Source organism: Ylistrum balloti, unplaced genomic scaffold, assembly GCF_031769215.1.
Source record: "Ylistrum balloti isolate Yb309-2 unplaced genomic scaffold, AGI_CSIRO_Ybal_v1 Utg370418, whole genome shotgun sequence".
Lineage (NCBI taxonomy): Eukaryota > Metazoa > Mollusca > Bivalvia > Pectinida > Pectinidae > Ylistrum > Ylistrum balloti.
Genome location: NW_026782283.1, coordinates 150,751 through 164,835, shown reverse-complemented (window position 1 = coordinate 164,835; position 14,085 = coordinate 150,751). Strand labels below are relative to the sequence as shown.

At 32.7% G+C, this 14,085-nt stretch overlaps 1 protein-coding gene across 1 annotated transcript; it reads right to left on the bottom strand.

Annotated features, from left to right (window-relative positions):
* Nucleotides 1–5,807: 5,807 nt before the first annotated feature.
* Nucleotides 5,808–10,352, bottom strand: LOC132554597 (protein FAM167A-like). The gene is made up of 2 exons (XM_060218920.1): nucleotides 9,921–10,352; nucleotides 5,808–6,062 (listed from the first exon to the last, which is right to left on the bottom strand). Exons 1-2 carry the CDS (start codon nucleotides 10,350–10,352, stop codon nucleotides 5,808–5,810), a joined length of 687 nt encoding a protein of 228 aa, XP_060074903.1.
* Between the last annotated feature and the right edge of the window lie 3,733 nt (nucleotides 10,353–14,085).

The following is a 14,085-nucleotide window of genomic DNA, read 5'->3' as shown; positions in this document are numbered from 1 at the left end:
CGTTTATCTCATCAATCAACATCAACATCTCATCAACATACAGTGAAATCCTGTTCACATGTTGAAATCTCGTTAAGCTGAACACTTTTGATTTTGTGAACATACAGTGAAATCTTGTAAAACAGAACACTTTTGTTTGTGTGAACAGACATTGAAATCTCGTTAATCTAAAGACTTTTGTTTGTGTGTGTATTCAGTGACATTTTGTAAAACATGTATTTTTTGTTTGTGTACACATACAAGGAAATCTTGTTGATACAGAGAAATCTCGCTAAGCTGAACACTTTTGTCTGGTGAACATCAAGTGAAATCTTGTAATACAGAGGAGCACTTTTGTTTGTGTGAACAAACTGAAATATTTCTCATTCAGGGAAATCTCGTTCGTACAGAGAAATCTAGTTAATCTGAACATTTTGGTTCGTGTGTGCATTCAGTGAAATTTTGTTAATCTGAAGACTTAACACTTAACGGATATGGAACTAAGAGGTGTCATTGCATTTAATTTCGGTTTGCATTAAATACAACGCAACTATTTGCCTACAACGGCGTCAACACTCATGGACGAAATTTACAAAAATATGAAAAAAAACCCCGATTAATCATAACACATATTGATAGGCTGTGTCACAATGTCAACACACAAGCGCGAAAACCAGGACGAAATACTGAAACATCATAAAGACACAACGATAGAATGTACTTCAGTGTCAACAAAGACGAGACAGAACACAGCGTCATTCAAAAGATAATATATAGTTCAGTGTCAACACACAAGGACAAACTTAAACACGGCAATAAGATACAGACAGTCAAATCAACATTCTAAATTTAAGATATAATTTCCCTCCAAAATAATATTTCAGACCAAATAAGACATCACATTACGAAGACAAATAATATCACAATGTCAAAAATGAATACCAAATACACCATAACGTATCAACAGAGACCAAATACACCATAACGTATAAACAGAGACAAAATACACCATAACGTATCAACAGAGACCAAATACACCATAACGTATCAACAGAGACCAAATACACCATAACGTATAAACAGAGACAAAATACACCATAACGTATAAACAGAGACAAAATACACGATAACGTATCAACAGAGACCAAATACACCATAACGTATAAACAGAGACAAAATATACCATAACGTATAAACAGAGACAAAATACACAATAACGTATAAACAAAGACAAAATACACCATAACGTATAAACAGAGACAAAATACACCATAACGTATAAACAGAGACAAAATACACCATAACGTATAAACAGAGACAAAATACACCATAACGCTAAACACAAAGACAAAATACACCATAACGTATAAACAAAGACAAAATACACCATAACGTATAAACAGAGACAAAATACACCATAACGTATAAACAGAGACAAAATACACCATAATGTATTAACAAAGACAAAATACACCATAACGTATCAACAGAGACAAAATACACCATAACGTATAAACAGAGACAAGATACACCATAACGTATAAACAGAGACAAAATACACCATAACGTATAAACAGAGACAAAACACACCATAACGTATAAACAGAGACAAAATACACCATAACGTATAAATAAAGACAAAATATACCATAACGCTAAACACAAAGACAAAATACACCATAATGCTAAACACAAAGACAAAATACACCATAACGTATAAACAAATACAAAATACACCATAACGTATAAACAGAGACAAAATACACCATAAAGCTAAAGACAAAGACAAAATACACCATAACGTTAAACACAAAGACAAAATACACCATAACATATCAACAGAGACAAAACACACCATAACGCTAAAGACAAAGACCAAATACACCATAATGCTAAACACAAAGACAAAATACACCATAACGTATAAACAGAGACCAAATACACGATAACGTATAAACAGAGACAAAACACACCATAACGTATAAACAGAGACAATATACACCATAACGTATAAACAGAGACAAAATACACCATAACGTATAAACAGAGACAAAATACATGATAACGTATAAACAGAGACAAAATACACCATAACGCTAAACACAAAGACAAAATACACCATAACGTATAAAAACAAAGACAAAATACACCATAACGTATAAACAGAGACAAAATACACCATAACGTATAAACAAAGACAAAAATACACCATAATGTATTTACAAAGACAAAATACACCATAACGGATAAACAGAGACAAAATACACCATGACGTATAAACAAAGACAAAATACACCATAACGTATAAACAGAGACAAAATACACCATAACGTATAAACAGAGACAAAATACACCATAACGTATAAACAGAGACAAGATACACCATAACGTATAAACATAGACAAAATACACCATAACGTATAAACAAAGACAAAATACACCATAATGTATTAACAAAGACAAAATACACCATAACGTATAAACAGAGACAAAATACTCCATGACGTATAAACAGAGACAAAATACACCATAACGTATAAACAGAGACAAAATACACCATAACGTATAAACAGGGACAAAATACACCATAACGTATAAACAGAGACAAAATACACCATAACGTATAAACAGAGACAAAATACACCATAACGTATAAACAGAGACAAAATACACCACAACGCTAAACACAAAGACAAAATACACCATGATGGTAAACACAAAGACAAAATACACCATAACGTATAAACAGAGACAAAATACACCATAACGTATAAACAGAGACAAAATACACCATAACGTATAAACAGAGACAAAATACACCATAACGTATAAACAGAGACAAAATACACCATAACGTATAAACAGAGACCAAATACACCATAACGTATAAACAGAGACAAAATACACCATAACGTATAAACAGAGACAAAATACACCATAACGTATAAACAGAGACAAAATACACCATAACGTATAAACAAAGACAAAATACAACAAAATACAATACACAAATACAAAATACACGTAACGTATAAACAGAGACAAAATACACCATAACGTATAAACAGAGACAAAATACACCATAACAAAGACAAAATACACCATAATGCTAAACACAAAGACAAAATACACCATAACGTATAAACAGAGACAAAATACACCATAATGTATAAACAGAGACAAAATACACCATAACGTATAAACAGAGACAAAATACACCATAACGTATAAACAGAGACAAAATACACCATAACGTATAAACAGAGACAAAATACACCATAACGTATAAACAGAGACAAAATACACCATAACGTATAAATAGAGCCAAATACACCATAACGTATAAACAGAGACAAAATATACCATAACGTATAAACAGAGACCAAATACACGATAACGTATCAACAGAGACAAAATACACCATAACGTATAAACAGAGACAAAATACACCATAACGTATAAACAGAGACAAAATACACCATAACGTATAAACAGAGACAAAATACACCATAACGTATAAACAGAGACCAAATACACCATAACGTATAAACAGAGACAAAATACACCATAACGTATAAACAGAGACAAAATACACCATAACGTATAAACAGAGACAAAATACACCATAACGTATAAACAGAGACAAAATACACCATAACGTATAAACAGAGACAAAATACACCATAACGTATAAACAGAGACAAAATACACCATAACGTATAAACAGAGACAAAATACACGATAACGTATAAACAGAGACAAAATACACCATAACGTATAAACAGAGACAAAATACACCATAACGTATAAACAGAGACAAAATACACCATAACGTATAAACAGAGACAAAATACACCATAACGTATAAACAGAGACAAAATACACCATAACGTATAAACAGAGACAAAATACACCATAACGTATAAACAGAGACAAAATACACGATAACGTATCAACAGAGACCAAATACACCATAACGTATAAACAGAGACAAAATACACCATAACGTATAAACAGAGACAAAATACACCATAACGTATAAACAGAGACAAAATACATGATAACGTATAAACAGAGACAAAATACACCATAACGTATAAACAGAGACAAAATACACCATAACGTATAAACAGAGACAAAATACACCATAACGTATAAACAGAGACAAAATACACCATAACGTATAAACAGAGACAAAATATACCATAACGTATAAACAGAGACAAAATATACCATAACGTATAAACAGAGACAAAATATACCATAACGTATAAACAGAGACAAAAGACACCATAAGGTATAAACAGAGACAAAATACACCATAACGTATAAACAGAGACAAAATACACCATAACGTATAAACAGAGACAAAATACACCATAACGTATAAACAGAGACAAAATATACGATAACGTATAAACAGAGACAAAATACATGATAACGTATAAACAGAGACACAATACAGCAAAACGAATAAACAGAGACAAAATACACCATAACGTATAAACAGAGACAAAATACACCATAACGTATAAACAGAGACAAAATACACCATAACGTATAAACAGAGACAAAATACACCATAACGTATAAACAGAGACAAAATACACCATAACGTATAAACAGAGACAAAATACACCATAACGTATAAACAGGGACAAAATACACCATAACGTATAAACAGAGACAAAACACACCATAACGTATAAACAGAGACAAAATACACGATAACGTATAAACAGAGACAAAATACACCATAACGTATAAACAGAGACAAAATACACCATAACGTATAAACAGAGACAAAATATACCATAACGTATAAACAGAGACAAAATACACCATAACGTATAAACAGAGACCAAATACACCATAACGTATAAACAGAGACAAAATACACCATAACGTATAAACAGAGACAAAATACACCATAACGTATAAACAGAGACAAAATATACCATAACGTATAAACAGAGACAAAATATACCATAACGTATAAACAGAGACAAAATATACCATAACGTATAAACAGAGACAAGATACACCATAATGTATTAACAAAGACAAAATACACCATAACGTATAAACAGAGACAAAATACACCATAACGTATAAACAGAGACAAAAGACACCATAAGGTATAAACATAGACAAAATACACCATAACGTATAAACAGAGACAAAATTATGTAACGCTAATAAATGAAGACAAAATTTACAAAAGACACTTAAGAACCAGTAACGATTAAATTTCAACACACAAAAACGAATCATTAAACAGCATCGTCTCAACTTTAAATACGTCACTCTGGCATCAATTATACAAACAAGGGAAAGTGAAAATAAATAGAGGAGGAATATCAAAGCCTTTTTATTTCAGAAGTTTTCGAAATTCAAGCATATATATTCTAAACAATTTTTTAATGTGAGAAAACGTACAAATTCTGATATAGTTATTATCATTATAGTTGTTTTCGTCCATTTAAAAAGATTTTTTTGTTTCCTTTTCATTGTGACCAAAATCACACATAACTACATCACGGAACCACTCAGTATTCATATAAGAAAATGAGTAAATGTTTGAAAACAATGATGTTTTCACCACTGCAGAGTAAATGTCAATTCATCGTCATCTGTACACGTCTCACGGTAAGTAGTCCTTATCCTACCAAAAACCAACAGCATCGTAAACAAATAAACACAGTATGACACATTCAGGATCATCCCGTTCATAAAATCCTAGCTATCAATGATATATTGTGTTATACAGGCACCTGGATACGTGTTTCCCAATGCAATATTTTCATTGTTCTGTTTTCAGTATATGGTCAGCACGTGCTGAATCTCCGTGCGCTTAAATTCATCCGCGTCACACCGAGTTGTTTGAGCGGATTGATATCTATTGGGCCTAGTGGCTGGTCACAAACGTCTTGAAGAACCTGACGTTCCTCCAAATCACACGTCACTTCCTCCATCATCTCCTTGTGATCATCACAACTCCATTTCAATTTCAACGAATGCATTTCATGGCGCAGGTTCAGAAGTTTTTTAGCCAGATTTTGATCCAATATTCTCATGGCATGCTGTTAAAGAGAATAATATATTTAAACAATTTGTATTTAAAATGTATACGTTGATACAAATAACACATGTGAAAACTATACGTAATGAATCAGAGGTGATTTGGTTTGTCACGTGATCTTGTTTACATAAGAACAGATCATTGAATGATTTTCCCACGATTTAATTCTGTTACGTGTGTGAGAAGAGATGTAGTTCATGATGTACGGCACGCAGGATGTAGGTTTTTATTTTTGTTTTTGCTTAAATGCTTTAGACTTTTTTCATATAACGTGATAGAAATTTAAATATCACTTCAAGATTACGTAATCTAATGAATGAGTGAGTTGTGACAGTCATTCACTTCATTGGTGAAATAAAGACCAGACACTAAAAACAGATGTATTTCAGCATGTGCATTTTGCTAGTGGCCGATCTCCAATTGTATATAATACAACAAACACTTTGGTTATCAGTTGACAGATATAATGTGAGGGCATGTTTCAATGCAGAGTTTGATCAGAATAGAGAGATAAATGCTGAATGCTACACTATATTGTCACGCAGGTTTACAATATTACATTATCAATATAACAAACAGTTATGTCCTAAAAAAATCACTTACACAGTCGATATGATCTTAAAATTCGCCTGTCATCAAGGTGATTGGACCATGGTATATCTTTACATATATCACTATAGGACAGAGGCATTTTTCATCGGTTGTGCCCGTCAGGAATCCATTATGATGTCATAATATAAACAATGAAGTTACGTCATCAATTAAAAAAATGGCTGTCTTTGTTTTTGTTTGTCTTCGATAGTTTTACTTTTCTAAACCTATCAAAATCTTACTTTCCTGATTCATTTGATAAAAAACAATCTTTGATTATGGTTATTGCATATGCGATGTTTGGAAAATCGTTTCGAGATTTGAAAACATAAAAAAGAAAGTATATAAGACTCGTTTTATAAAATTTCATCAGAAATGAAAACGCGTTAAAGGCACATCCTAAATTATATACCATATATGGATACAAAAGTCAAGATATTGATTTTGCATTTCAGTTATTTCCTGTTAATATTTCTTTGCATTTAAATTTGTATCATAAGGTGATGTTTTCAATATAAGTTTTCTGATCATTAACGCAGAGTGCAATTTTTTGTACATCACTTATATTACTCGTCTTGTAATACCACGACATGTTTTAAATTCATATATTTTCGTGGGATTAAATTTTCGTAGTTAAAAAAATGTTTTTTCGTGGACGCGATATTTCGAGGATTAATGTACATGTATCTGAACTAATTCCGCTGATACGTATTTTAAGACTTCTCGGGAATTTTAATTCGTTGAAATAAATATCCCACGAAAATTAATGATTTTACGGTAAACACACGAGAGAGGTATCGTTTATGGTAAGACAAATGACATATACCGCCTGATCATTGATTTTTGTGTAAATGGAAACGACTAAGCCTCACTGTCAAAATGGCTGTTCTAACTGACGGATTACATCGTCGGTAATAAATGCTTGATCTATTTCAACATGTGTAGGTTATGTAAGTCTAAACATTAAACTGTCGTGCTGTACCGTTTTGACTCCAGATATCACAACAGTTCAACGATAATTATATACACGCACTTTCAAACTTTCCTAGCTTAAAACATTCCTCTTATACGAAGTGGAAATGTCAAAATAGCATGTACGCCATCTTGTCACCTACGTGGTGTCTAAACAACAAATTAACGCTACTGATTTTGTAACAGCTTGGAGAGACATCGCTCAGTGTGCGACATTAAAAAACAGTTTTCCAGATAAGTTTATAAATTATGTTGTAAAAAATCTGAATGGCCGAAAGGCCAAAGGAATGAATAATTTGAATTAATTTAAGTATCGTACATGGTGTACGCGATTTGCAAATGTTAACTCATGAATTGAGGAGGAGAGAGATATTATAGACAGGATAGTGTCTGACCTGTTGATGGTGTACCCTAACAGTATTACTATTTTAATATGTTCATTGTGTTATTTTAATACAGAGATGTAATTATATATATATTTGTATGTGACTATGTAGTATCTACTCTTCAATGAGGTCGATAACTTGTTCTCAAGAATAAAATAAATTATTTAAATAATATTACTTATCGTTTTGTGAAACTGAATAGAATTGTGTGTCTACTGTTGAATAATGATTTATTGAATATAAATTGATAGCAGGATACATTTCGGAACATTTTCATCAGGTTGGTAATATTAATAGAATAGATGTTTTTTATAACACAACCAGTAGAAGATTTTAGCCTGACGTTTCGTTGACTATAAAGTCACCTTCATTAGACAAATGACCAGTGTGGAGCGTACTAGCACTGACGTACGCAGTGTGCGAGATCTACACAGTCACCTTCATTAGACAAATGACCAGTATGGAGCGTACTAGCGCTGACGTACGCAGTGTACGAGATCTACAGAGTCACCTTCAATAGACAAATGACCAGTATGGAGCGTACTTGCACTGACGTACGCAGTGTGCGAGATCTACACAGTCACATTCATTAGAAAAATGACCAGTGTGGAGCGTACTAGCACTGACGTACGCAGTGTACGAGATCTACACAGTCACCTTCATTAGACAAATGACCAGTGTGGAGCGTACCTTCACTGACGTCCGTAGTGGACGAGATCTACACAGTCACCTTCATTAGACAAATGACCAGTATGGAGCGTACTAGCACTGACGTACGCAGTGTACGAGATCTACAGAGTCACCTTCAATAGACAAATGACCAGTGTGGAGCGTACTAGCACTGACGTACGTAGTGTACGAGATGGTAGGGAATCGGCAAACTTTTCTAGCTGTACTTTAATCCTTTGCACATTAAGAAAGACAATACTAGGACAATAAGTTATTTATATCGTAGAAAAAGTTTCAATAGAATATACGATATAGGTGACATAATTCGGGGAAGTTAACAAAAAATTACCTTGCACTTCGTTATTTCGATATATAAACAAACCTGCTCTGTTTTTGATTACTCTTTTCGTTTAAGACGACGTACTTTTATCACGATTTCTGTGTTTTTCTGACTCTAAATAAAGGACCTCTCTACATCAATCAGAGATAGGTAAACAACTTGAAGTGACAAAATGTGTATAAAAACGAGATGGTATGCTAGCTATAACTTGTTTTGACATACCAACACACGACATTAATGACTGACTACAAAAGTCTATATATTGTCTATTCACTATGTTTTGATCATCAGTTACTTCAGGTGATTCGACCGGCGCGTACTTTATCTTATCAACTTATCCATATTAGTTTACTTTCCTATATACTCTACTGTTATTTACATGCAACTTCTATCACACCGAAAATTGACATTTTACCTTCTTACCTAGGTTTGCTATTAAATTACCAAATTAATGAAAATCATGAAATGTATTGAGTAACATTGCTGGTGGACCTCCTCAGGTAGATCACCCCAATCTAGATTTTTTTTCTTTCGATCACTTTGGATTTTCCTCGGTCGCCAGATAGCTTCAAATTTCAGGCCTTAAGAATCACTGACGAATCACAGAAGGACAAAACAACTGCATGTTACAGTTTAATTCTTTGTTTAGCTGCACTAGATCTAATTCTACATCGCATTAAAAATTGGGACAGTTCACGCCTTGTCCAATCGTCTAATAAATTTCGATAGAAAAAAAAAAAAATAAGATCCGACCGCGGTTAAAGTTAATCGCTATGATAATTGATACGCTTTGTTTATATTTTACTTCTTTGGAAATAAATGTTAAAAAAAAGATGTTGCTATGTTTTTTTTTTGACTTTTTGAATGTTAAACAATCTGCAGTAACCAAACTGATACGAACCAATTCTCGTCGGATCCACCCTATATCACTGTTGATCTTGTCCTTACGTTCAGGGGTCAGCGTTTGGTCATCGTTGACCACCTCTTGTTGTACCTTTGCCTTAAATAGTGCACCGGACCGAACTAATTTCTCAGTTTCCCAGGTGACGTAACTAGATCGCCGGGTTTTCAGCTTTAGTTTCGCCGCTTTTTCTTTTAATGTTCCAAGATCATTGTCATTTTCTGTGCCGCATTTATCACATTTATCAATATCATTGTGTTCATGGAGGTCCGTATTTATTGTTTTATTTTCATTATTGTTGACAGATTCCTCGAAGTCTTTTTCCTCTGTTTCCTTTTTTGTCACAACTGGAGCCAGGCGACTATTCTCGTAACTCTCTGTAGCTGGTATTTCCTCGATGACAGCCAACGTTGGCACTCTATATTCCTTCATCTTTGCCAGAAATCAAAATGTTGTTTCTATAGTTTGATATTTCAATGTTTTGACCAGTCAATCAACAGTGTCTCTGAAACATACATAAATATGCACATATTACATACGTAAATATCTATCTGTTAGAGAAATAGACAGGTAGAAAGACCTAGTATCCCCTTATGATACTAAGGTTAAAACTAATTGAATAATCGACATTTAAAATATTAATAACAGTTGAAGTCATTGTAATTACCTGTGTCCGCAGTTCATTTCAAACACTGTAAATAAATCTTAAGACACGTGTATTAAACATCCGCTGCATATGCAATACAGGTAAAATAGTAAATTTTCACCTGTGAAGACGAACACACACACACACTGAATGTTGACTAGAGCGTGTGTTGATTTTCTCTCGGCTTTTCAACACCTTTTTTTTCACCTGTCGAAGAATCCCAGATAACCGAGTAAGTAGTTGATTGATAACGAAGCAGTCATCCTTCTCAAAGCGACAGATCAATTCTAGACGTTAGCTGAGCTTCCTATAAATCCCACTATAGAAAAAAAAACTAGTTACAAATTATACATTTGAATAGAAACGAGTTATTCCTGTTTGTTGACCTTCAGAATATTATTGAAGCATATCGACATGTCAGTTAAAACTTGAAAATTATGTAAATATACTGTAATTACACGTGTGTTCCCGTTTGTATAAGATTTAGGAGGCTGGAAGTAAATTATCACAATATGTATACATTTATACCGTACAACTGTTTCATAACAACTAAAATGTGTTCTAAAGTGTCCTTTAATGAGAGTAAAAACAAAATTTGTTTATTACTTGAATATACCTAAATGTTTGAATACATATATTTAGCAACTCTTTACATTTGGTTTTGAATTTAAATGTTATTACAGTGGGGTTGTTTACCTAATTTAGCAGAAGAAAATAACAGTAGGTTGTTAATATCTGCATTAAAATGAAAATATGGAAAATGTAAATTTTGTGTATGACTTAGTGGTACATACTGTATAATCACTGATTTTCGTGGGGGATTTATTTCCGTTGATTTCGTGCGTACTCGTTATCCACGAATTCACAAGAAATAAAAAATGTTGACATGGACGATAGTACTTCAAATACAATAATACCTACAATAACATACAAATATATTTATAGTATGAATATTTGATAAATCAATCTATTAGCACGTGATCATTTATTTCTATGTTATATAGGTTTTCAACGTATTTTGATTGATAGATGAATGATGATATTGAATTCATGTTAGCAGGATTTGTTGATTGCAAAGCATCTTAATAGATAAAATAACATGGCTACTAATTATGCCTGTTCACCTATCAATATCTTATACAATTTCTTTAAATTCGGTTTTTGACGTAACAGTTAATCAGTCCAACTTTACAGTATGTATACTTAATTTCATCACTCTTTGCCGTGTTCTAAACTTCCTATTTCTTAATTCTGAATTCCCCTAATTATATTCTGTTATATTTGTAACCTTAACTAATTCATTTCTGTCTAGAGAATATCTTTTACCTGTTTAACTGTTTTCTCTGGTCTGCATTTACCTTTTTCCGTGTTTTGAATAACTTTGTGTTAATGCTTAGAATTTGCATTATTTTACCTACAAAGTTTATAATCAAGACAATATATATTTGTGGGAAATCGGTTAATTTGAGCTACACATTTCTATATCCCATTATATTTGTATCGGACAGTTTGCAGCTGTAAACATTCTCTAATCATTATATATCTTTCTAGATGATCAGATACGAAAATTACGAAATTTATTGAATCATGGGGCTAGTACATCCACTCCATCCACACCCCAATCCAGTTTTGAACTTTTCTTCCGATCACATTGGATTTTCCTTAGTCGCCTCTTAGGCTTCATAATTGTTACCCTTAACATCACTGACGAGTCTTAGAAGGACAAAACAGCTGTGTGATGCAGTTAATTAATTATTTGGTTCTACTTTATCTAACTCTTTTGTATTAAAAGGTGTTAAGGCAGTTGTGTGTCCTTTATACAATCTTGGATACGCAACAAACATTTGATTAAGAATTCACATTGAACAAAAACATAGGGATAAAATATCGCCTGACAATAAACCAGCAATAAAAACAACGTACACGTCATTCAATAGAATGTGCCACTACACGTATTTTGTATCTGAATGAAAAATAGCATTTCTTACCTTAATATGCATATGAACATCTTTGTTAGAGAGATACACTGTAAAACGTATCACACTTCAAACAGGATACGATAAAGAATTTTATAGATGACATTTAAAACATTCTAAAACTTCAAAGCTCGACATACAAGACACATTTATTACCTTCAGCTTTATAAAGTAAGCGATATCATCTAAATACTTACAGACGTGAAGATTAATAGTTATGTCCTGGAATAAAAAAAAATAATCACTTTTGAAACTTATAAACATTAAAAGTTTATTCCTATTTCTAGAAATACGTTTCAGCGTGATTAATTTGCAGTTTATATTCAAGGTATGTTTGTTAATAAACCTGGGTCCTGGCATTTTCACGTTTAGTTTGTAATATATTTCAGATTCGTAGTAGATTATCATATTTATAAGTTATGTTATTAATAGGTAAAAAACTTATTAAATCTTCTTCCATCAAGCTAGATGTCAGACTTTTAAAGTCATTTCGAAAGCCACTTGCAGACCTCAAACGAAAGAAGAAGTAAATATATATAGTCTGTTATATATTTACAGATCTAGAGTTTTATATATTGAATGACTGAACACGTCTTTATGGTATGTATCAAAACTCACACGCATTCCTAATGAATTATTATTTATCAAGAGATCCAGAAAATAAAGAATCCTAACCCTATGGCGCGTCCAGGTCGATGTCCCAACGTCATTGAGATTAGGATGCCTCTCAGTGTATTCTGTCAAACTGTATAATAATGTACTGAATTATCTTAAGAATGGCCCATCGGCATATCAATTTTTTTTTATAAATAAAATGAAACAAAATCATGACTGTTTATACTTATTGGAAAAAAGTTATCCGTTGCAACAGCTCTTTGAATTGTTTACCTCTACACATACTTCCCATGATTAACTCGTGACTTTAAAAACCAATAAGGGATGACAGAGATTAATCAGTTCTTCCGGTGATGTATATTCTTGGCAGTGTCTCTGCTGATCGTGTAAAAAGTGAGGAAAATACAAAAAAAACATTGCACTTTATTTTACAAATAGACAACTGTCGGCTACCAAGTAAGTGACTCCTTTGGTTTTCTGTTAGCTCGTAAAACTAAGTTTTCTCGTAATTTATAATATTGTTGATTGCAATCAACATAAAATAAAGCACTTAAGGGAATTAACAAGTTCATAGTGCGTTTACATATACCCCGATTGACAGATACAGTAAATGTACACCATGTTGATGTATCATCCTTCCTTCTTGGACTCGGCAATGATGTAAGAGGTTTAAATTCTGGCAAGAGAGAGAGAGAGAGAGAGAGAGAGAGAGAGAGAGAGAGAGAGAGAGAGAGAGAGAGAGAGAGAGAGAGAATTGTGTGTTAATATAGTAATTCAGGAATCACCATGTAAATCTTTGTTTTGTTCATATTTTGCCCCAGTTTAATTGAACTTTGGATGATGACAATGTTGGCATGGTGGCATTTTCTTGTCGCTTATATTTAGAATGATAATGATATACATTGTATCGTACCTTGTCACTGTCGGG